The 25,256-nt window shown below is 38.2% G+C and overlaps 1 protein-coding gene across 2 annotated transcripts in view; it reads left to right on the forward strand.

The window, feature by feature from the left end:
* The window catches only part of FRMPD4 (FERM and PDZ domain containing 4), a 433,432-nt gene that overhangs the window by 220,937 nt on the left and 187,239 nt on the right, over positions 1-25,256 (forward strand). For both annotated transcript variants that reach the window (XM_075852758.1, XM_075852756.1), the window contains exon 3: positions 19,249-19,365. In XM_075852758.1, coding sequence (XP_075708873.1) covers positions 19,249-19,365 — 117 coding nt within the window. The remainder of the gene's footprint in view (positions 1-19,248; positions 19,366-25,256) is intronic.

Consider the following 25,256-nt stretch of genomic DNA (forward strand, 5'->3'; position numbering starts at 1 on the left):
ACAATACAACAGACAGTACAATACAACACACATACATTACGGGCCCCCTCTGCAGCTCACCTGCATGCTCTTCCGCATCGGCTCTTCCACAGTGGCTGGAGCGCCCCCTCTTCTGACGTCACGGTCACATGGAATACTGAGTGTACCATGTGACTGTGACGTCTAAACAAACTATGCCCGTAACCAGGAAGTGCCGGCATCACGGCAAATGCAAAATTTGTATTAGCGCGCTGCGGGCCCCCCAGGCTTGGGGGCCCGGTTGCAGCTATGACCGCTGCGACCCCTATAGCTACGCCACTGCCTTTTAGCATACGTTTGGCAGGGATGCATCGGTTACTTTTTTCAATTGTATTGAGTAGTCAGCTATGCTTCCATTCAACTAGGGAGCACAAAAAAAATGTACATCATAGTATATTTATTTTTCATTTAAAAAAGACATCAATTGCAGATGTATGTAACTGTATACCGAATACCCGACATACGTTCAGTACATATTTTTGAGCCAATACACGGTCTTAATCTAGGTTTAGGGTTACCAGGACTGTAGTTTCTAAATTACAACACACGTTGCCCCTTGATTCAAGACCTGGGAGCCACAAACTGACTAAATGGTTTTCAAAGCGGTGTCCCCCTGCTTATCCACATTGATTCTATTGCAAAGAAAAGCTTCTCGGCCAAAGTCCTGTCTAGGCTGGGAGAGGTTTGAATTAGCATTTTCCACAATTATGTTTTAAGATGAGAAATTATTAGTGTTCAACAGCCCTAATACATATAAATGACTGAATCATTTCCCAAATACAGATATTTAAAAATGCTGAAATTTATTGCAGGTTTTATTCAATGTAACCATGATCAGATAGTTAATCTTTTTAATGGTCTATTTAGAATAAGTATAAATAAATATAAATCTGCTTTAATTTGGTATTGAAGAACCAGAAATAATTTAGTGCGAAAGCAACTAGTGAAAACAAAAGCTTCTCCTACAAACGAGTTAGAAGGCCGCCTTTCTACTAATGAGATTGAGTAGTGTTTGACATATGGACTTTACCAGAATAGACTTTATCCTACGGCGGCAGTAGTCCATCAAAGGTTGTGTCTACAGACTAAACATATTCTCAACAACGTTCTGTACAACATTTCATGGGAAAGAGATTCATTAAATGTTTCGAAGTAAGCTGTCAGCACAAATACAAAAAAACGAATACATGAAATCTACCTGCATAAAAGCAGGAGAAAATATGGCAAACCTACGAGGAGTCAGTTTCAACATAATATACATTAAGTGCATTGTATATAAAATCAGAATATTTTATCACACGTTAGAATAAATGATGGCTTTTTTATTTTTTTATTGTCACCTATACATTATATGAGAAAATTGTATCATTAAAGGGAACCTGTCACCAGCATTTCACCTACTGAACTTTACTTATCCCTCACTGGCCGCTGCTATCAAACGTTTATTGCCGTTGTCCCCTCCCCTAAACTCCTCCTCCGACTGTAAATAACGGTCTGCAAACATTTTGCGCCTTTTATGGTAATAATCCGGTGTCCCTTTGTGCGCACACACCAGAAGAGGACATAAATGCACAAGCACAGGATTTTGTGTGCTGGGGAGGCGGGGTTAAATCGCAAAGGCTTGAGGAATGAAGATTTGACTCTTTTCAAATGAAGATATGACTCTTTTATGCTCATTAGAATACGGCACATGAACAATAAAACACTGAATACTAAAGCTACATAGACTAATTAGAAGATACTTACAGGTTATATTGAAATGATTTTTCACCCACTTTCACCAGGTATTGCTGGTTTAATTTGTGAAATGCTGGTGACAGGTTCCCTTTAAGTAAAAGGGTGCTGGCTGGGTGGTTTGGGAGGCTTACCGCATCACATTGACATTGACAAACAAAGCTACATAAAAAACAGATTGAAAAGTATTATGCTACCAGAAAATATCCAGCTGAGATCCTATCAAATCCAACTGCATGATAGAGTTTAAAAGAATAATTATGGACAATTTTATCTACAATGAGTTATCAAGATAATGTGCTGTTCACAGTGTCATAAAATGGAAACATTTCCTCAGTTTCATTAGTTTTCTAAATATAATCAGCTTGTTCTTTATGTTAGAAATGACAGGTTTTATGATGAACATGATTCATACTGTAAATGAAAAGAATACAAACTTGGCCATGACAATGGTATAAACCAGGATTTTATGTGTAGTGTTCAGGAGTCAACTTGATACATCCTGAACAAAGCATGAATTATAGTGCCAATTGTCTTATAACTCCCAAATAATAGGTACCATTTTACTTTAGATTTAAAGGAGTATTCCCACCACAAAAAGTGATGAGGATAGGTCCTCACTTCCTGATCAGTGGGGGTGTGACTGTCTGGACTCCCACCGATACTCAAAATAAAGGGGAAGCAGCAATTCTCCTGGCTACCTGCTATGCAGGGAACTGCAACGCAGCCCCATTCTCTTAAACAGAGCTGTGAGTGGACTAGAGCCCCACTGTGCAGGCAAAAAGCTAAAAGGACCATGGCCCTTTTCTTTTCAGACCACCCGCCGATCATAATCTTACGGCAACTATGGCATATCGCGATATGTTATTACATTAATGGTTATGTGTTACTGACAGATAAGGGGAATTATACTTTTATACATGTGGTAGTCAACATCACTAAAAAAACAACATTTTGGATTATTTTAGAAAATAGATGTGTTTTTTTATGAATTTAACAAATTGCTACATTTAGTCAGCTGCTGGCTTGGGCAGATCTTTGCAAACTAAGACCTTCTGCTTCACATAGAATTACATTAAAGAGGCTCTGTCACCAGATTTTGCAACCCCTATCTGCTATTGCAGCAGATAGGCGCTGCAATGTAGATTACAGTAACGTTTTTATTTAAAAAAAACGAGCATTTTTGGCCAAGTTATGACCATTTTTGTAATTATGCAAATGAGGCTTGCAAAAGTCCAAGTGGGTGTGTTTAAAAGTAAAAGTCCAAGTGGGCGTGTATTATGTGCGTACATCGGGGCGTTTTTAATACTTTTACTAGCTGGGCGCTCTGAAGAGAAGTAACATCCTCTTCTCTTCAGAACGCCCAGCTTCTGACAGTGCAGATCTGTGACGTCACTCACAGGTCCTGCATCGTGACGGCCACATCGGCACCAGAGGCTACAGTTGATTCTGCAGCAGCATCAGCGTTTGCAGGTAAGTCGATCTTACCTGCAAACGCTGATGCTGCTGCAGAATCAACTGTAGCCTCTGGTGCCGATGTGGCCGTCACGATGCAGGACCTGTGAGTGACGTCACAGATATGCACTGTCAGAAGCTGGGCGTTCTGAAGAGAAGAGGATGTTACTTCTCTTCAGAGCGCCCAGCTAGTAAAAGTATTAAAAACGCCCCGATGTACGCACCTAATACACGCCCACTTGGACTTTTACTTTTAAACACACCCACTTGGATTTTTGCAAGCCTCATTTGCATAACTACAAAAATGGTCATAACTTGGCCAAAAATGCTCGTTTTTTAAAAATAAAAACATTACTGTAATCTACATTGCAGCGCCTATCTGCTGCAATAGCAGATAGGGGTTGCAAAATCTGGTGACAGAGCCTCTTTAAGGGAAAGTAGAATGACAACCCTTTGGGTTCAATGATATTTGTTGTCACTTTTAAGTCCAATACTATAATACTGCATAATCTGTACAGTAAAAACAAATGGTAACAGCATTGGTATGCACAGACAGGTGGTATTATGATTAGAATAAATGATTATTGATTTAACTGTTGTAGCCTTACATTTGAAACTCTTTGTAGAAACGTGCAGGTAGTTTTTGTTTTTTTAGATGTGTTTTTGTGGCAGCGTTCGAAAACTCAACAAAAACGCACAATGTGAACCCACCTAAACAAAACGTTTTGTTTTTTTACACGGGTATCTTGGGTTGTAGTCTGAATCACACCTTCACAGCTGTTTGAAACTAGTCAGCATTCGGGCCATGCTTCACACCTTTCAACTTTGACTAGGTTAACAAGTGCATGAGATAAGTCAGACTAAAAGCTATTGGAAATATATTAAGGGCCTTTTCCCCGGGACAACTATTGTGTAAAATATTGTTAAGAAGTGTAAAAGTTTGGATTCATTGGCTAGTGTAAACATGTTGAGCGATTGTACAATTAGTGAGAATTTGTTCACTTGTCACTGATCAAATCTTTTATGATTAACTAAAAATTATTCATTGTCGGCGTAATATCTCACCGTGTGAATAGGCATCTGCTAGTTGTTAACAGATGTGCCAGGATGAAAGAAGGAAACACAAGCGATCTCAAAAGTGATCGAAGTTATGAAAAAAACATACGGTTATTGTAATATATAAATGCCTGTCTTTTTTGAACATTAACAACTCGCTATGTCATCAATCTGCACTCGTTTTTACAAATTTATCTTCACGTGTTAAAGGACTCTTAGACCCCTAAAGAGGCGCTGTCACCAGTTTAATACTCTATCTTCTCTATCTTCTACCTAATCTAATAAATGTTTTGTTGTAGATAACTACTGTCTTGTTTTTTTTTAATAACATTTGTTATTGACAAAGTTTAGATTTATGCTAATTTTTTCTAAATTCCCAACTGGGCATTTTTTTTCCGCTTCACCAAGTGGGCGTTGTAAATAAAAGTGTATGGCGCTGACCAATCAGCGTCATACACTTCTCTTCATTCATGTCCAGCTTTATTCAGAGCACATCGTGGTCTGGCGAGATCACGCAGTGACATCACTTTCTCCCGCAGGTCCTTCACCGGAGCGACGGGAGAATGACCAGACATCGCCTCCAGCCGTGCCAAGACGATTATCCTCCTCAGCAGCAGTCCTGGCAAGGCTGGAGGCGATGTCTGGTCATTCTCCCGTCGCTCCAGTGAAGAAACTGCGGGAGGAAGTCACATCACGGCGTGATCTTGCGAGATCACGCTGTGCTGTGAATAAAGCCGGGCATGAATGAAGAGAAGTGTATGACGCTGATTGGTCAGCGTCATACACTTTTGTTTACAACGCCCACTTGGTGAAAAGAAAAAAAAAGAAAAAAACGCCCAGTTGGGCATTTAGAAAAAATTTGCATAAATGCAAAAATAATCAGAACTTTGTCACTAATAAACGTTTTTTTTTTAAAAAAAACAACACAGTAGTTATCTACAACAAAGCATTTATTAGATTAGGTAGGAGATAGAGAAGTATTAAACTGGTGGCAGAGCCTCTTTAAGGAATAGATTTAGTGTTAGGGCATGCCCCCACGTGGCGGATTTCCTCCGCAACTGTCCGCATCAATGCCGCACCTAATCCGGGTTGCGGATTACGGCTGCGGATCTGCCCAAAATGTGCAGTAAATTGATGCGGACTAGCTGCTGCGGACTGCGGAAAAAGTGCTTCCCTTCTCTCTATCAGTGCAGGATAGAGAGAAGGGACAGCACTTTCCCTAGTGAAAGTAAACGAATTTCATACTTACCGGCCGTTGTCTTGGTGACGCGTCCCCCTTTCGGCATCCAGCCCTACCTCCCTGGATGACGCGGCAGTCCATGTGACCGCTGCAGCCTGTGATTGGCTGCAGCCGTCACTTAGACTGAAACGTCATCCTGGGAAGCTGGACTGGAGACAGAAGCAGGGAGTTCTCGGTAAGTATGAACTTCTATTTTTTTACAGGTTGCTGTATATTGGGATCGGTAGTCACTATCCAGGGTGCAGAAACAGTTACTGCCTATCGCTAAACTCTTTCAGCACCCTGGACAGTGACTATTTACTGACGTCTCCTAGCAACGCTCCCGTAATTCCGGGAGCCCCATTGACTTCCTCAGTCTGGCTGTAGACCTAGAAATACATAGGTCCAGCCAGAATGAAGAAATGTCATGTTAAAAAAGCAAGACGCATCCGCAGCACACATAACATGTGCATGACAGCTGCGGACTTCATTGCGGAATTTAGAATCTCCATTGAAGTCAATGGAGAAATTCCGCCATGAGTCCGCAACCAGTCCGCCACTGCTCCGCAACAGACAGAGCATGCTGCGGACACCAAATTCCGCTCCGCAGCCTATGCTCCGCAGCGGAATTTTACGCCTCGTCTAAACGAACACTTCTAAATTTAAGTGGAAGTCAATGGAGAAACGGCTCGGCTGCGGATTAACGCTGCGGAGTGTCCGCAGCGGAATTCAAGTGAAATTCCGCCACGTGTGAACCCAGCCTTAAAGTATTGCAGAGTTTTTATCAGTCAATAGTTAGTCTTTAACCCCTTAATGACTCAACCAATTTACGTCTTTTCATTTTCATTTTTTCCTCTCTGCCTTCCAAAAGCCATAACTCTTTTATTTTTTCATATTGGGGCTAGTTTTTTGCGGGACAAGTTGCAGTTTTTTATGGCACGATGTATTGTACAGCATAATGTACTGGGAAACTGAAAAAAATGGGATGAAATGGGCAAAGCACAGTGATTACACCATTTTTGGGGGGTTTTGTTTTTACAGCATCCATCAGGCAGTAATAACTACATGTACACATAATTTTACGGGTTTATACGATTACGGCGATACCAAATTTATATGTTTTTTTCATGTTTGACCACTTTTATAAAAAAAAAAAATGTTCGGTAAAAAAAATAATTTGTTTAGTGTCGCCATATTCTGAGAGCCATAACTTTTTTATTTTTAAGTTGATTGAGAGATGTGAGGGCTTATTTTCTGCCGGGCAAGCTGTAGTTTTTATTGCTACCATTTGTGGGTACATGTAACTTTTTGATTACTTTTTATTCAATTTTGTTGGAGATAAAAGACAGCAATTTGCATGTTTTTTTTTACAGTGTTCACCGAGTTGACTAAATAACACTATATTGTAATAGTTTGGACTTTTGCGGACACGGCAATACCAGTTATGTTAAATTTTTTTTTTTTTAGCATTGTTCTAGGGAAAAAATGGAAAAAGTTTTTTTTAAAATTTTAATATTTTTTTGTTTTGAACATTAAAAAAACATATTTACAGTTTTTTTGCTTTTTCTACTAGTCCCCCCTAGGGGACTACAACCGACAATTGTTGAATCGCTTGCATGATATACTTCACTACTAATGTATTGCAATATATTGCTATACTGACAGTCTACATTGAAGTCCTTTGAAGATTCAAAGGAGCACAAAGATTGCATGCCTGGGGGCCTTCATTAGGCTTCCAAGCTGCCATGACAACCGTCAACACCCCCCAATCGCATCACAAGGAGGCCAAGGCATGGCGCCCCCTGATTCAAACAATTTAAATGCTGCAGTCGCAATTGACCGCGGCATTTAAGGGCGGAATCAAAGTGATCTTTGATTCCGCCCGTTGCAGTGAGGTGTCATCTGCTAAGTATGGAGCAAGCTCAGCCCATAAGCCCGCTCCATACTTCCCCTTAACGGCTGTCACGTACATACAGGATCACTGTTTGGTTTGGTAGAGAACGGCGTTTTCTGGGTAGAGTGGTTAAAACGTCTCGGACTATAATTGGTTGTGATATTTGTAAATTGACTGGTATTATTAAGAACATGTGTGCAGGCACAGCGAACAGAACTCTGAAGGACGCATCTCACCCAGTGCACAGTCTGTTTGAATTGTTACCATCAGGTAGAAAATATAGGGTGTTTAGGGCGCGTATATGTAGATTTCGAGAAACTTTTTATCCTACTGCAGTACATTTAAAAACATTTTTTTAAATCTTTTTTTAAATGTATTTCTATGTAGCTTTTTGTTATATCTGCGCTACTTCATTATATATTTTATAATGTGACGATTTCTGTAAAAATAAATAAAATAAATAAATAAAATAAATTAAAAATATTTGACAATAAAATACTATTCTATTCTAGACACTTTTCTATTTTTGGTTAACAAGCTGTTTATTTACTGTCATTTTGCAGAGTTAACCTATCATTACTATTATTTATAATTTATTCAACATCATCAGCTTCGGTAACTCTTTACATAGCATAATATTGGTATTACTTATGTAAAAATTTGAAAAGTGGTACAAAACAATTACAGAGTGGCACAGACAAGTGAAACAATTGTTTACAAGATACATTAGGTAGCAGCTCTGCCCATACAATATATAACCTACACTTTAAGCTAAAGAACGACGAATTGCAGGAATTAGAATTTCTGAAGCTCCTTGCCTACAGTTTGCAGTCAGAGCCCCATTCTTCTTCTGACAGGCGTTTGAAATTGGCAGAAGATGGGCAGCCATGTCATTTTTTAATTTCTGCACCTGCCAACCATGCAGGGCCGATAGTGCTGTAGGTTTCAAAATATATTAAATAGTTTTGAAACATAATGCAAGCATTTGGATAATATTTAAAGCTAAGTAGGCAAGTATCTATATTTGCTTAAAAAAAAAATCAATTAAACTAACTTGCATATTCGATTTAAACAATTTGTTGCCACTGATTCCATTGTCAAGAAAGTATGTCATGTAATATTTCTGTTCTCAAAAGTTTATGTAAACTTAACATGCACAGGTGAACAATAATAGGAAAGGTATGGATGACACTAGATATGTCCAAGATATGAACTACTCTGGATGGTTAAATAGGTAAAGCTAAAACTTCTAAGTAAATGCTACAGAAATGATCCAGTACTATTTAAGAGAACGAATCACATAGAAGTTGTTTTTTCCACTACTTATTTAGTAATATGTTCCACCAACAAGCACATTTTGCCTTTTTTTTCCTGGCCTTAAAGTCAGGTTATTAAGGGAGCACCAGAGCAGCACGAAAATCAAATACTTGCACTATTTTTGCATCCAAAGTGCAGTAAGGCCAGAGAAAATAACATATTCTGTCTGTTGCACATGGTAGCCACCTTGCCTAATTGGTTGATATGTAAAATAAATTAACTGTTAGCTGCCAACAATGGTAATAAAGAAGGCATCTGGGAGAACACTATAAGCATTGTTCACTGTGCAAATCTTCTTGGTCCTATTTCATTAAATCTGTGGACATTTCAGCCAATATGCCAAAGGCTTTAAAGTACATCATAAGCTGCAAATGCAAAACTCTTGCTGAACACCAGCCAAAAGAAAGAATTTGTTACTCAGTGGAGTTTAACATGCCATATGCTGCATCAAGACATCAATACATAATAAATCACTAGCTAAGAAAAAAAGAGGTGACCCAGTTTAGGACAAGCCCTACTGGTTAATTGTTCATTTCATGTTGCCATCTAGGAAGTCATTTGAGGTATTAATGCACTTAACTATTTGCCATATGTACATATTTCATAAGTAGCAGAATGAAGAGGCTACAGCTTGGAAAAATAAGAGTTTATATAATAGCAATGTTGAGAGTAGTTAGATAGTGTATCCCATACCAACCTATAGGATATTTTCTTTGATCTGTTTTGCATAGTTAAATAGAAGGAAAACTGCTGTAAATTTTTTACTAGCAGTATTTTTACTAACAAAATGCAAGATATTACTGAGAAATTTACTGTAGAGAATTAAGAGTTATGAACTCCTCTACAATATAGATAAAGGTTAAAACTAGTATTTGTCAGGAACCTATTTGACAGGGGTTATCTTTACAGCCTTCAGTGGTATAGAAACTACTGTAAATCTTATCAAATTCACCATATATAGATCCACTTTGTAATTTACTTACTGTTAAAATGTAATTGTTTTATCAATAAAAATTCTGTATGACGTTACTGACACTAGGTGTCTCCCTTCCTGTAATCTGCTGTCTACCCACTGTTGTCAAGCAAAGTCAGTTTATGGTTAGGAAGTAGAACTGACAGGCTGAAGAAGGTGGGGGTGTGTCTCTTCACTGCCTTTCAATAGAAGTCTATGGAGAAGGGAGGCGGAGTAGAAAGGTGGAAGAATAGAGCTGGAGGAGGGAGCAGAGAGAGAAAGATACACAGACTCGCTAAATACAAGACTATGGAGAGGGGAGGGGGAGCAGGAGGAGGGCGCAGGAGCAGAGTAAGAAAGACACAGGCAGCTGGTAAGATTTCTATGTCACCCCAGTGCTGGATTCACAGCTACAGTGTTCATTACTGCTGTATAATCTCCTCCATGCTGCAGCTTCTAGATATATAGAAATAATATTATTCCACATGTACACACACACACATATGACAGCTCATTCTGAAAAGTTTGGTACGCTTTAAGGGAACATGAACAAATATTATTTGGGGTAATACAGTGCTCTGCATGGAATGGATGTGCTTGTTTTTGGTTTATGTGACTGGAACTGTATAATTTAAGTTTATCACTCTGGAAAATGTAGATCCTTTCTTTTAAAATGAGCAAAAAAAGGAGGCATTAGTCCATCACTGTTTAATAGATTTCATTAAAAATATATGTCACAGACACCAGATTTGGAGTCATGGTCTGTCACAATGGAAAGTTGTAAAGGAGTTTTCTGCATATAGCAGAGTCCTAGAAGAATTGCTTTGACATGTAGCAGAGTGCTGGCAGTTGTAAATTAGTACAACGAATAGCCATAGAGGGAGTGGCTTGGTATATAGTAGCGCTGGCAAAGGAATGGTACAGCACATAGTAAAACTTGGATTGTTCTGCCACATGGTAGAGCTGTAGAAGGAGTGGTCTGCTACAAAGCAGAACTGGTAAAAGTGTCTTCCGCATATAGTAGAATTATAGAAGGAGGGATCTGACACATTGAAGAGCTTTCGGAGCGTCCCATAGAGTTGTTGGCAAAGGTGTGGTCCAGCACATAAAAGCTCTACTACATGTTCTGCCATGTAGTAGAGCTGTGGCAAATGGTAGGCCTGGGAAAGGGTTGGTCTGCTATGTAGAAGATGGCTTTGGAAGGTGCAGTTTAGCTCATACGCGAGGAGTATTCTGGCATATAAAAGAGTTGATAATTCTGTTCTCTTGCATTTATTCAGTAGTTACAATTAATATGTTAAAAGAAAACATGAGCCAAGGAGGAAATATTTTTCCATACTATTAACTACAAGTTTGAGATTTGTGATTGCTGTTCATCAGCTAGATCTGCTTCATCTTCATCCTGGCTTTATGGAGACCATTTTATATTTCTTGAATATATAACCATTCTCTAAATAAATGAATTTTCGCTTAATTTTTTACATTTTTTTATATTTATTTGTTATTACAAAGAAGAGAAATATTTGCACAAAAGTCATGGTAACTAAACTCGTATAGATGATCTAACTCAAATTGATGTTTGGCCGGACCAGTAATTTTCTGGTTCATCCAAATAATATTGTAATTTATTCAAGTTTAAACGTTTATGATAAGTACGAGGTATCCACCTACAGTATATATTTCATTATAAATTCCAAGTCTTAATAAGTCATATGAAAGCGCATCTTCACATTAAAGGTTAATTCTTGTCAGAAAACCTGATGATGACAGACCATGATAGACATCTAAGGACCAACTTTGACAACAGCTTTGTCAAACCTCCCTTCCAAAACATTCATATGGAGACTTCCATTGAAAGACATCTACCTTTAATTTAAATTCAATTTTTTATATTAAACTATTTGCTAATAGTAGGCTTTGTTCACATCCGCACTGGTGGCTCCATCACAGATTCCACCATCCCAGCATGCAGCGCTATTTTGTCCGGGAAAATGACAGAGTCAATGGTTTCCAATGAGTAACGTTGGTGTCCCCCATGTAATGGATCCCTCATTTCCCTTATTTTAATGTTCTGTTCCCCTGACGGAATAGAAAAACGTAAATAACGACGCAGATATGAACATAGTAAAATACATAATAAAACAGTAAATAAACAGAAACTGTAGTAATGTTGGCTATAGCAACTATTTCATATTTTCATCCATTATGATACCCTCTGGTTTTCTTATTCATATAGGTAAATATGGGCCAATAAATACTAATAATAATTCAAATAGATTTTTATGTTGGCAAAAATGTAGAAAAAGCTGTTCCGCTGCAGTTTTTTTGTTGTTTTTTTACAGCATACACCAAGCATTCTAAATGACACTATACATTTATTGTGCAGGTTGTTACAGTTGTGACAATACCAATTTGTGTATATTATTGTATGTTTTTGGACTCATCTTTAATAAAGTTTATTGTAAAAATTGCACATTTGTTTGTATTTTTTACAGATTTTTTTTTTAAATTCAACATTCAGGTTTTTTTTCATTTTACTTTTATTTTTTAGTCCGTATAGGGGGATTTTTAATTTTGATATTTTTTATCAACTATAATGTACTAGCATATATATCTATATGCCCAGTACATTAGCCGGCATAATTATAGGTCAAAGGTAGTTGACTGGGCATACCTATATATGCTCTAACAACAGAACATATGGTCAGATAACCCCGGTTTTCTGCACTGGACCCAGGGCTGTCTGTCCATATAAGGTATGGGCCTTGATTGCGTAAAAAGGGATTTCTTGTGACACGATCAAAAGGGGGACCTCACTCTATTCCTTTGAATGTCGCAATCAGCTAATCATCCGCTGCGCCTAATCCATTTGTCGACTCCATGACATAGGCATAAGTGATACGTATGAACTCTGCACATTTTATTTTTAGGAGGTGTTGTGCATAATATACAATTTGATTTTTTTATTTTACAATTTAGGATGTATATTTTAAAATGTTTAAAAATTTGTCATGGCAGCAAAAGGGTTATAAGGCCATGTTCAGACGTGGCGGAATTTTTCCGCTACAAATGTTGGTGCAGATTCGGGGCAATTACTCAATGAATCTGCACAAACATTTGCATATTTGACAGGTAATTCAGACATTGCGGATATCACAGCGGACTTGCCACAGATTTAAGTTTTTGCATTGCAAAGTCTGAAATCCGCAGTGAAATTCCGCTTTTTCTCCGCAATGTAATTAGCATGCTGCGGAGGGAAAAATCTGCACCGCAGCCTAATTTCCGCGCAGTTATTTTCCGCAACGTCTGAACTAAGTTTCCTAAAAATGTATAGAAAGAAATTTAAAAAACGGCTGCTGCAGAATTCCACTGCGGACTGTCCGCAGCGGAATTCAACAGCAATTCCGCCACGTCTGAATGTGCCCTAATACTAGTGATATAATGGTGTCCCATGGGTAGACCAGTTAAGTGGTTGGAAACACTGGGGCAGATTTACTATTGGTATTGCACCTTATTTTTGGCGCAAATAATTTTAGACAAATTTATCAATGAAATATGCCAAAAAGAACAGATGTTTGCAACTCATGGGTTAAGATGCGCCATATTGCATCAAAATTTGACTGCAAAAATAAGCCAACCAACAGGGGCTATAAAGTTAGACAGGAGTGTCTAAAGGTTCGCCAAATTTATTATACTGTATGAGCCATATAAATTTGACGCATCTAGTCTAATTCTAAGCTGTCTGAATTTAAGACCGTATTAGTAAATCTGACCCATTGCCTGAAGAGAAGCGATCTTTGAAGTAATAGTTGTGGGAAAATGGGTAAGCACATTGAGTGGACCATGTCCTGGATTATTACCATACAGATGTGTCCTTGATTCACCATAACGACTTGCAGCATTTTTTTAATAAATATGTATATGTAGCGTTATGCAGTCACAATTTCTAAAGTATTATGTTGTGTTTTAGATTCAAGAGGCAGTAGAAAAAAGCATTTAACACTTTCATTTTTCTTTTGCAAAAAGATTTTTCTTATTGTATCAGAAAAAATTAATTTAACATCAGTAAGATATAAATAGTTAAATTTCACCTAAAAGTGCCAGAAAAGTCCATAAATATTCCAGATTAATTTCCGTCTAAAGATTATGGATCTTGTGCAGGGACTACACGAGGAGGGAAGATTGGCGTCTTGCTACGCCAGTGCGATGTTTCGGGTGTCTGCCCCCTTTCTCAAGCATGCGTAGTGAATCCCACCACCAGTTTAAATAGTCGTAAGTTACGTTAATACATCACTTCTAAAATATAGAAAAATTTAAGAAAATACAATATTTATTATAATAAACTGTATAAGAATAATAATATTGCAGATATTTCTGTTTTATTTAATAACGACGATAATTATTTCTTTTTTTATATTGTACAAAAAAAGCTAAAATAATGTTATCACTATCTATTATATTCTTATACTGTAAGGTGTGTATACAAGAGAGGACTAATTACAACATTATGGAGGAGATGTTTAGAGAAAAACAATAAAGTTGCATATTTAGTTTCGACCTATTAAGGTTAATAGATTTTAAGGTATAAGTCAAATAGATCTCTCTCTGGAGGGGTCAGATTTTAACCTGTTCCTCATCGTTACCCTCGATTTTTCAAGGATACATCATTTGAGATCAAATACAATATGTTTTGTTTTGAAAAAATATCTAGCAACTGTCGTTTCACCATATTTTTTCTGATGTTTTTCTTGTTTTAATATTTGTTGCTCTTTTTCTTTGGTTTTTAACACATTGATTTTTTTTGTTCATATGATCTGATTACTGAACGTTCAGATAAATTTTAATTAGGTGCACAGTTTGTCCTGTGTATACTTTGCTGCATGGTCACTTCAGCATATATATGAGATTTTCACAATTGCAATTGTAAACTTTTTATAGTAACTTCCGTACCTTTTGTTGGATGTTCCGTACCTTTTGTTGGCACTTCAGCATATATATGACATTTTTACAATTGCAATTGCAAACCTTTTATGGTAATTTCCATACCCTTTGTTGGATAGTCAATTTTATCGCCTTTTATAATAGAACTAAAATTTGGGCATGATAGAAAAGAAAAAGTACAGTTTTTGGGGTATTAAGGAAATTTGGTTTCGCAATTTTCTGCTTTTTAATGTCTGAGCGTATTAATTGGTTAGATAGGGATTTTTCTTTGCGAGAGACAAAGTTAGGTTTTATTTTGAGGATAGATCCCTATTTGGGGGTCATGTTTTAACATTTTCCAGTATTTCATGATTGTAGCTTTAATAATTTTTGAGTGACTGTCGTATGTGGAAATAAAGAGGGGCTTTTGATCTTGATGTTTTTTATTTTTTTCATTTCCGGAGATCTTACATTTTAATTTTACAAATTTCTTGTCCTACTTTTTCAATTTCTTCCTTATAATAGCCCCTATCTATGTATTTTTAAATAAATTTATTTTTATGTTTGTTATATTCCTTCATCGTGCAACATATGCGTCGTGTACAAATAAATTGGCTTTTGGGGATCCCTTTAAAAGTTTGAGGTACATGTGCACTATCACATCTTAAAAGATTATTCCTATCAGTAGGTTTCGAATACACTGATGACCACACAGTAGTATGTGTCATATTTACTATTTTTGACTACTATATAATTACTTGTATGTAGCACATGTATAGCTCTATTGGATGGGATCCTCTATGTAAATTTATCCCCCATGTCTTGTCTACTAATAAAATTTAAAAAATTTCAGAATTATCTAAAATAGTGCATGACTCCTTGTCCTTCTTTTGTATACAAAATTCAAATACAGTGTTGTAGTTAAATTATCTCAGTTTTATGTATTTCAACATCCAAATAATGGATTCTATTTTTATCGCAATCTAATGAGAATTCTATCAAGTTGTGACATTGATTTAAATATTTAATAAATCTCTACAGTTTTTCTTTACTGCCGTTACAGCAAAGGAACACGTCCTCCACATATCGTAGCCACAGCTTGATATTATCCTTGAATTCAATATTATTTAAGTGTGTTGATTCAAAAGAAGCCATAAAGATATTGGCATAACCTGGAGCTGTAGAGGACACCATTAAAGTCCCTTGCAGCTGCAGGTAATACTCAATACCAAATCTAAATTAATTTTTTGTAAGCACATGGTCTAATAATGACATATTGAACCTGATTTTCCTATTATATAGAATGACATCTTCAAATAATTTATATTTAAATGCGGTTATGTCTTCATTGTATGGGATATTTTTATACAGATTTTGAATGTCTAAGGTGCATAACCATGTTGTATCTAGGACCTAAATCGAATGTATCCTCTGTAAAAGTGGGTGGTATACTGTAGACAATTTGGAAGATTTTTAACAATTTTCTTCAAGTATGAATCAACATAGATTTGCAAAGGTTAAAGGATGGAATTGATGCCAGAGACGATTGGACGTCCAGGCGGTTTATCAATATTTTTGTGTACCTTTGGCAGAAGATCATGTGGGAACCCGAGGAGGTTTATTAGTTACTGAAGTTTTAAAGTCATTGTCAATGATTCCCATTTCGAAAGCTTCATCTAGTACTGAGTACTGAGGTCCTGGATACAACATGGTTATACACCTTAGACCAGACATGGGCAAACTACGGCCCGCGGGCCACATACGGCCCGTTAGGCTTTTTAATCCGGCCCGCCGAACTTGTCCAAGATATATCCGTCCTCAGCAGCTGCTAGTTCGCGCAGGAGGACGGATATATCCGTCCTGTGATCGCGCGGGTACTGACAGTTTACCCACGCGATCAGCGGCAGGAGCACGGCTGTTATACACAGCCTGGCTCCTGCTGCAACTGCCGGAATCGAAGCACGCGCCGATTCCGGCAGTTTAACCCATTAAATGCCGCTGTCAACAGTGACAGCGGCATTTAATGTGTTTGACAGAGGGGGGAACTCCCTCTGTCTCCCGATCGGCGCCCCCGCAAACAAATCGCGGGTCGCCGTCGGGTTTCCATGACAGCCGGGGGTCTAACAAAGACCCCCAGGTCTGTCTTCAGCATCTGCCTGTTAGGCGATGCCAGAGGCATGACCTAACAGGTTGCCTGTCAGTTTTACACTGACAGGCAATAATGCTTTGGTATACGAAGTATACCAAAGCATTATATATGCGATCGGCACATCGCATAGTGAAGTCCCCTGGTGGGACTAAAAAAAAAAAAGTAAAACCGTTAAATAAAGTTTGTGAAAAAAAAAATACAAAAAATTACAGTCAAAGTCAAATAAAACTACTTTTTTGCCCCAAAAAGTGGTTTTATTTAATAAAACGGTCAAAACAAATCACACATACACATATATGGTATCCCCGCGATCGTAACAACTTGACCAATAAAATGAACACATTAATTAAACCGCCGGATGAACGGCGTCCAAAGAAAACGCAAAAAACAACGGCAAAATTCTCTCTTTTCTCCCATTCCCCCCATAAAAAATAAAATAAAAGTTCATCTATAAGTCCTATGTACCCCAAAATAGTACTAATGAAAACTACACATTGTCCCGCAAAAATCAATCCCACGTACGGCCACATCGACGGAAAAATAAAAAAATTACGCCTCTTGGAACGCGGCGATGCAAAAACAAGTAATTTTTTTCTAAAAGGGTTTTTATTGTGCAAACGTAGAAAAAACATATAAAACCTTTACACATTTGGTATCCCTGTAATCGTGCCGACCCATAGAATAAAGTTAACATGTTATTTACGCTGCATAGTAAACGGCGTAAATTTATAACGTGAAAATTAATGCTGGAATAGCTGCTTATTTTCAATTCTCTCCTAAAATAAAGTTAATAAAAGTTAATCAATATGTTATAAGCATCTAAAAATGGTACAATTACAAAATACAACTCGTCCCGGAAAAAACAAGCCCTTATACGGCTATGTCGACGGAATAAAAAAAGAGTTACGACTCTTGGAATGCGACCGTGGAAAAACAAAAAATAATCCTTGGTCATTAACGTGCAAAATGGCCCGGTCATTAAGGGGTTAATGTGGCGCGTATTTCACTTTAATTTTCACTTCGTTTCACGTCACCATTAAGCCCTTCGGTTTTCAAAGAGTACAATATCAGCCGTCACTTTGCCACGAAGCATGCAAACTATGCTAGCAAGCAGTCAACACAAGAACGGGCGGCTACTGCTCAGAGGTTGGCAGCTAATTTACAGAGTCAACAGAACTTTTTTCTTGATAAATCACAGTGCGTATGTTATTTTAATCTATTTACATTTCCTTCTCCCAGTATCTGCGAAATAGTATGTAAATGCCATATCTTGCATATTCCTTGAGACAAATTTATTAACTGATAAGGGCTATTTTTCACATTTGAAAGACAGTTAATAAATTGGGTTGTAGTGTTCTTACTGTGCTATGAGGTTTGCACACACTACATTTAATGCTTTAGTATATCCGGCCCAAACACTCCCTCCAAATGCTTCTGGCCCGGCCCCTCTGTCAAATTTTAGAACCCATTGTGGCCCGCGAGTCAAAAAGTTTGCCCACCCCTGCCTTAGACATTAAAAATCTATATACCAATATCCCATACAATGAAGGCATGACCGCAGTCAAATATAAATCATGTGAAGATGTCACTGTAGCTAAAAGGAATATCAGATTCATTATGTCATTGTTAGATTTAGTATTGAGTGTTACCCATAGCTGCAAGGGACTTTGATGGGGTCCTTTGCAGCTCATATCTTTATGGCTTCTTTTGAAACTACATATTTAAATAATATTGAATTCCAGGATAATATATATACGATATGTGGATGACATGTTTCTTTTGTGGAATGGCAGCAAAGAAAAACTGGAGAGTGCTTTATTCTACTGCCTCGTTGTTCCGAGAATTTGATAGCTTCTCGTCTACCATGTCAAACCCAAATAGCAACAATCAACACATGGTCAATCTATTCACTGGTATCTTAGATTTAGTTATATATATATATATATATATAATTATTTTTGCAATGTATTTGTTCAGATTATACATAATATATTTTGAAGTTTAAGTATTATTTGATGGAACAACCACATGTATATAACCTTCTTTTAAAGGGGTTCTCTGGGACTTTTATATTGATAGCCTATTTTTAGGATAGTATATCAATACCAGGCACAGTGCCGTACACTTCCGTAAAGGCTGTGCCTGGGCTTGCAGTTCAGGATCAATCCCAGGCCCAGCCGCTTTGGAAGTGTATGGCGCTGTGCCTAGGAAGCATTAAAGAGGCCGCGGCGATGAACACCGATGCCGCTTCGGTCAGCTGATCGGCGGGAGTCCCTGGACTCGGAACCCTACCGATCTGATATTGATGGCTCATCCTAGGGAGAGGTTATCAATATAAAAGTCTCAGAGAACCACTTTAACATTTGTCAAATACACTGACAACTTTTTTTTTACATTACACAATTGGCACAAAAGTTCTTCTAAACTGTCTATCATATTCACAATTCTTATTTAATATTATGGTTAGCAAAGTTGGTATGTGTCTTGTGGTGTATGGTGGGTGGAATTGGGTAAAGTTGCGTTTTCTTTTCCAGTCACAGAACAAAGTCTTCTGGGTGGCCTCCACCTGCTGGGACCTGGAATTTGCCTCAGGGACCACCTTATGGATGGGAGATGGCTACAAACAGAGATGGGAGAGACTTCTTCGTCAGGTACAAAATATCTCCTCTTAACTGTCGTTACTAAGTATTATACAATTCTTTCCATAACCTATATTTTTATAATAAAGGAGAAAAAACATCCCCTCTATTATGATACTGGAAAAGCAGGGGAATGTTAATATATCTAAGATATCATTCAGGCATAAATATGGAAATCAACAAAGAGGCCTTACTAGATTTCAGTTTCTGTAAAGCATAAGTTATGTCAGACTACAAGCAGAATGATTTTTACATATAGTTTGGTCAAATAAAACGATGCAAAAATTATTCTTTGCAGCAAAAATGCTTACTTGGGTGATTAAGGCTCCATGATTTTATGGAAGGCTTCGATTTAATTTAAATTTGTATGGACATGCCAAAATTAGCTAAAGGAAACGTTAATAAGGACAGGATATGTTGTGCAAAGGACACATTACGCAGACAAGTACATTAATTTTTGTGCTTAAATAGACCATTTCTCAACAGACTTTTTGAATGGAACTGTTGGGGCATGTTCAGACATGGCGGCAATTTTCCAATTATGATTTTGCCGCAAATTCGCTGCAGTTACGTGACGAATCTGTGAGGGTTCATCCAGACGTGGCTTATTTCGCAGCAGACATGCAAAGATTGAAATCCTCTGCTTCTCTGCAACAGACTGAGCATGCTGTGGGTGTAAATGCCGCAGCGCAAGCTATTTGGTGCACCATTATTTTCTGCAACGACTGCACTAAGTAAACTAAAAAGCTATAGAAACCAAAGAAAGAAAAGTTTGCCGCAGATTTCCACTGTGGCCTGTCCTCAGTGGAATTCCGCTGCAAATCTGCCACGTTTGAACATGGCCTTATGGTGGATAAAGGTTATTCTGATAAAAGTTTCCTGTAGGCATGTGGCATTTTTAATATGGTAAAGGTAACTTTTAATTAATATGGCAATGGTAATAAAAGATAGAGAAAATAAAGGTTTTAGTAATGGCATGCTCCCCTCTGAATTTTCAGAGCCAATTTTGCTTTGAGCTGAAGACCAGAGTAATCTGTGATACCCAGGTTGCTATTGATGAACTGCCTAACAACTACATTTAAAACGCTGAACCTGTTGGGCCTGATTCACACGAGCGTTAAATACGTCCGTGTGATGGCCGTTGAAACAACGCATGTTTTTCAATGTTGTTTCAATGGACCGTGCGAAGGGTCAGTTGAAAAATAGAACCTGTCCTATTTTTTTTTGTTTTCACGGATCCCTCTATAGTTTCAAGTCTATGGGGATCTGTGAAAATGGGACCCTCACGGGGGCACCTTGGAGGTGAAATCTTCACCTTTTTCACGTCCAAGTTTCTCTACGCTCGTGTGAATCTAGCCTTAGGAAAATGTATCCATAGCAGCTTGTCTGTCTCAAATCTATTGGCACTGAACAGGGTTAAAGTAGCTTGACAACAGTCTAGATATGATTTTCCTCATTTTAGTCTGTATTATATTTAGGAACCTCTTAGGGTAAGGCCCCAAGGATTAGCCTTGATGCAGCCGCGGGGCATGGCTGTCAAATTGCTTGTTAATAACTATGCATTGTTGCGGGTATAAGGGATGTTAGTGTGACCCTAAAGGGTGTATTCATTAATGGTTCCATAATTTTGCAGGAAAACAGTTGATTTACCCACAACAACGTGCAGCAATTAACGGGCAATATCATAGCCGCGCCGAACAGGGCAACAGCAAGGCTGTTGGCCGCATAGCAGCCACATCAGTGCTGCTTGGGAACCTGTCACCAGCATTTCACCTATTGAACTTTACTTATCCCTCACTGGCCGCTGCTATAAAAAGTTAATTGCCGTTATCTCCTCTCCTAAACTCCTCCTCCGACCGCAAATAACGGTCTGCAAACATTTTGCGCCTTTTATCGTAATAATCCGGTGTCCCTTTGTGCGCACACCCCAGGAGAGGACATCAATGCACAAGCACAGGATTTTGTGTGCTGGGGGAAGGCGAGGAGCTGTTAGTCAAAAGTAAGAAGGCGGGGTAAACTCGGAAATACTTGAGGAATGAAGATATGACTCTTTTCAAACGAAGATTTGACTCTTTTCAAACGAAGATTTGACTCTTTTCTGCTCATTAGCATACGGTGTGGGATCACCAAAAAACTGAATACTAAAGCTACAGAGCCGACTAAGAAGATAATTATAGGTTATATAGAAATGATTTTTCACCCACTACCACCTGGTATTGCTGGTTTAATAGGTGAAATGCTGGTGACAGGTCCCCTTTATGTACTTCAGAGTTGGTCTAAGCCAATCCTCCTATTATACTATTGAGAAACACTATCTAATACTTTGATGTATATAGTTTTTTCAATGTGCAATTTAATAGTCAACTTTGGGCACACAGATATACACTAGATGTTGTAGTGATGGGTTTATAGGCTCATTGTTGTTATTATATTATTATTGAGATAGTTCAATAACAGCCAGGATACATACATGCACGTATGCTTAAAATTATCTTATAATCGGAATGTACACTACAGTAAGTAACAAAATTAGACAAGTAAGCATGAGTATCTTAGTCCTAGCTTACATCATGTTTATTCTTTTCGCCCGAGGTATATGTCCGGAGGACTCAACCGGAAGCCTGCAATGTATTCCGCTGTATAGGCATACAGTGGGATATTTCACCCGAATCCCTTAGGCAGAGCGCTACCTGAAGTGCTGTGCTTGGGGAAGCTTTTGACGTCTGTCGATCTATGGACAATAATGTCAGAAGCTTTACAATGCCGGATTTACCAGACAGATCATCGGAAGTGCTCTGGCCGGAGTCTCTGGCCCTGACGAAACTCCCGAGGTGACTGTCCATATGTGGACAGTGATGTCCTGAGCATTACAATGGCAAAGTCCCCAGCAAGAGCATTGGAAGATCTTTAGCAGGGGACTTCGACCCAGGGGAAACTCCTGACATCACTTTTCATACATGAACAGTGATGTCACGAGCTTTGATCGCCAGAGTCCTAGCTAGAGCGCTTCTGATAAATAACTTGCTCTGCAGTTAACCTCGTCTTCCCCTCCCTGCTGGTATCCTTGAAGCTAGGTTCACACAGGTTGGATACGCTGAGTAAAAGTATGCAGCGCATCCGACCTAGAACCTGTAGGGATTTCCGACCGAAAAACCACACCAAATTGTAGTGCAGTTTTTCGGGAGAGATCTCTGCTGCAGAAACCAGTGCTTGAAAAAAAAAAAAAAGCTAATACTGATCCATGGTTGTTGTCATGGCGACGCGTCGCTCTGTTCTCTGTGCAGTCGGCCTCCTGGGATGATGCTGCAGCCAATGTGACTGCTGAAGCCTGTGATTGGCTGCATCAGTCACAAAGGATGAAACGTTATCCACGGAGGCCGGCCTGGATGGAGAACAGAGGAATGTGTCTCTATGACAACGCCCGGGGGGGGGGGGTAAGTATTATTTTTTTTATTAATTTTAAACAAAAAAGTCAGTTGTGTTTTTAATTTACGTTTCTGAAATAAAAGTCGCAACATTTGCTGCGGGTTTTACCTTTTCATTGAATTCAATGGGGAAAACCTGAAACAAAAGAGCAACGATTTTGCAGCATAAATTGACATGCTGCGGATTTTAAAAAAAACACCACAGGTCAATTTATGAACGTTTTCGCTGTGGATTCTTTCTGCAGTGTATGCATGTGATTTGCTCAAAACTCATCCACTTTGCTACTACTGTAAATGCTGCGGAATTTCCGCACACAATTTCTGTTGCGGAAATTCTGCAGCGTTTACTCTATGTGGGAGCCCAGTCTAATACTGAGAGAAGGGAGGGGGAGAGCAGATGACATCAGTTGTGAGCTGATATCAAGTTAACAGACAGGAGCAGTGTGCTGTCGGATCTATGTCAGAAGCAGCAGCACTGCTAGCTAAGTATAGATGTTGGACAACCTCTTTAGCAATAAAATGGAAGAAAAACTTTTAATGATGATTATTCAGAAAGTTGCTTAAAGGGGAGTAAAAAAAAAAAATTAGCCTAACAGCAGGAAATGTGCTAAAAGAAAAAAATAGGTCATTACACACCTATCAAATCCCCCGCCGATTCTGCGTTAACTCTCCAGTAGTCCTGCTAGTGTTTGTGTCGTTTGCTGCAATGATGACATGCAATACATCCATGTGTCCGCTGCAGCCAATCACTGGCCTCAGTGGTGCTGCTTACATGTATGGCATGAGACAGCTGAGGCCGGTGACTGGCTGCGGTGGTCAGGTAGATGTAAGGAGTGTTATTTCTGCAGCAAAGTAAAGAAAGACCAGCAGGGACCACCCGAGAGTCAGCATTGGGGTTTTCATAGGTGAGTAATGGTTATTTTTGAATTTTAACCTTTCCTGTTGTTAGCCTATTTTTCTAAACTACTGGACAACCCATTTTTTGTTGCATTTAGGAAGCAAATGAGCAATAATAATAAAAAATAAAATAAAAAAAATCTGTGCAAAAGTGTCCATTGCCCTTAAACATAATCTAAGAATAAAAAATGCAATATGAGGAGAGGGCAGAAATGAGAAAAATAGTAGTCAACTGAAAATATAAGAAACCAAAGTAAGCCAAAAAAGGTGTTGTTGTAATTTTTGCTTTAGTAATATTTGCTCTAGTAATTACTTGTATTCCCGGTGAAACAACAACGCTGGGGAACTTTTTCTTAGAACTCTTTGTTGTGCAGTTCCTCTGCTATTCCTCCTGGAAATGTATGAATAAACTGATAAATAGTTCTAACTTTCTACGTTGTCAATAGAGTGTTCCTACACACTCTTACACTGTCAGCACTGATTGACAAGAGGCATGGTAAAGCCCAGTTGTCAATTTATTCATTCTTTTCCAGTAGGAATAACAAGGGAATGCAAAGTTCTAAGTAAAGGTGCTTCAGAATTTATATTTCACGTGAATACAAATATTTACTAAGACAAATATGACAGGTTCTCTTGAAGAAGTTGACCCAGGGTGAAATTAGTAAAGACAAGTCTCCAAGGAAGTCTTCAAGGAAGACTAAACATGTCACCAATGTTGTTATCTTAGCCTTAGCATTAGTCTTTATTAGTAACAAAGTACATTTTAGTATAACTATTATAAAAAAAAAATGTTACTGCAACCTACTATTAATATATTATTACTCTTTTGGCTGTATCCATAATTTATTTTACCTCTGATGTTTCACATAGAATGTAAATTGTTCAAATATTGCAATGAGTGAAAAACATTTTTAGTTACCGGTATTTGTTGGTCTTACAAAGATAGAGTCAATAATATAAATGATAAGGGACAGGAGCTATTTGCTACTGAAACACTGACCTCTGAGTAAAAAGCATTATTGTCACTGAGTGCACTTTGTAATAGAATTACTTCTAGCTAAAGTCCATAGCGAGATTCCGTTTTTAGATGAGAATGGAACCTCTGCCTCGATAGACAGGTAGCTTGTTGTAGCAAACCACAGGGAGGTAAGTTCTCTCCATCTGGATTGTACTGTAAGAGCAATGTATTCTTTCCGAGTGAGCTTATGTGATTTCTCCTTATCTACCCTCGCTCTTTACTGTATATGTTTTATTACATGATGGCAACGTGAGCTTACTCTATTTTAGTTTTACTAATGCTCATCCTTCTACTGTGAAATATGCATTACTGTGTATATCTCAATTGTAATTCTGTGCCTTTCGCTTTGTGGTTTGTTTTCTAAGATGGACCTGAGAATCTCCTGTATTTCTTTTATAACGTCATGAAGGTATAATTCGGAATGTCTGTAGCAACCCCTCGGGAGAACTTCATACGGATTTATAGAGCTCTTATTGACTTCAACGGAGCTGTATAAATTTGTATTGAGTAAGCTCCCCCTTGTAACAGCTACAGCAAGAATTTGATCATTTAAAGCAACCATC

The sequence above is a fragment of the Rhinoderma darwinii genome, chromosome 2, assembly GCF_050947455.1.
Source record: "Rhinoderma darwinii isolate aRhiDar2 chromosome 2, aRhiDar2.hap1, whole genome shotgun sequence".
NCBI lineage: Eukaryota > Metazoa > Chordata > Amphibia > Anura > Rhinodermatidae > Rhinoderma > Rhinoderma darwinii.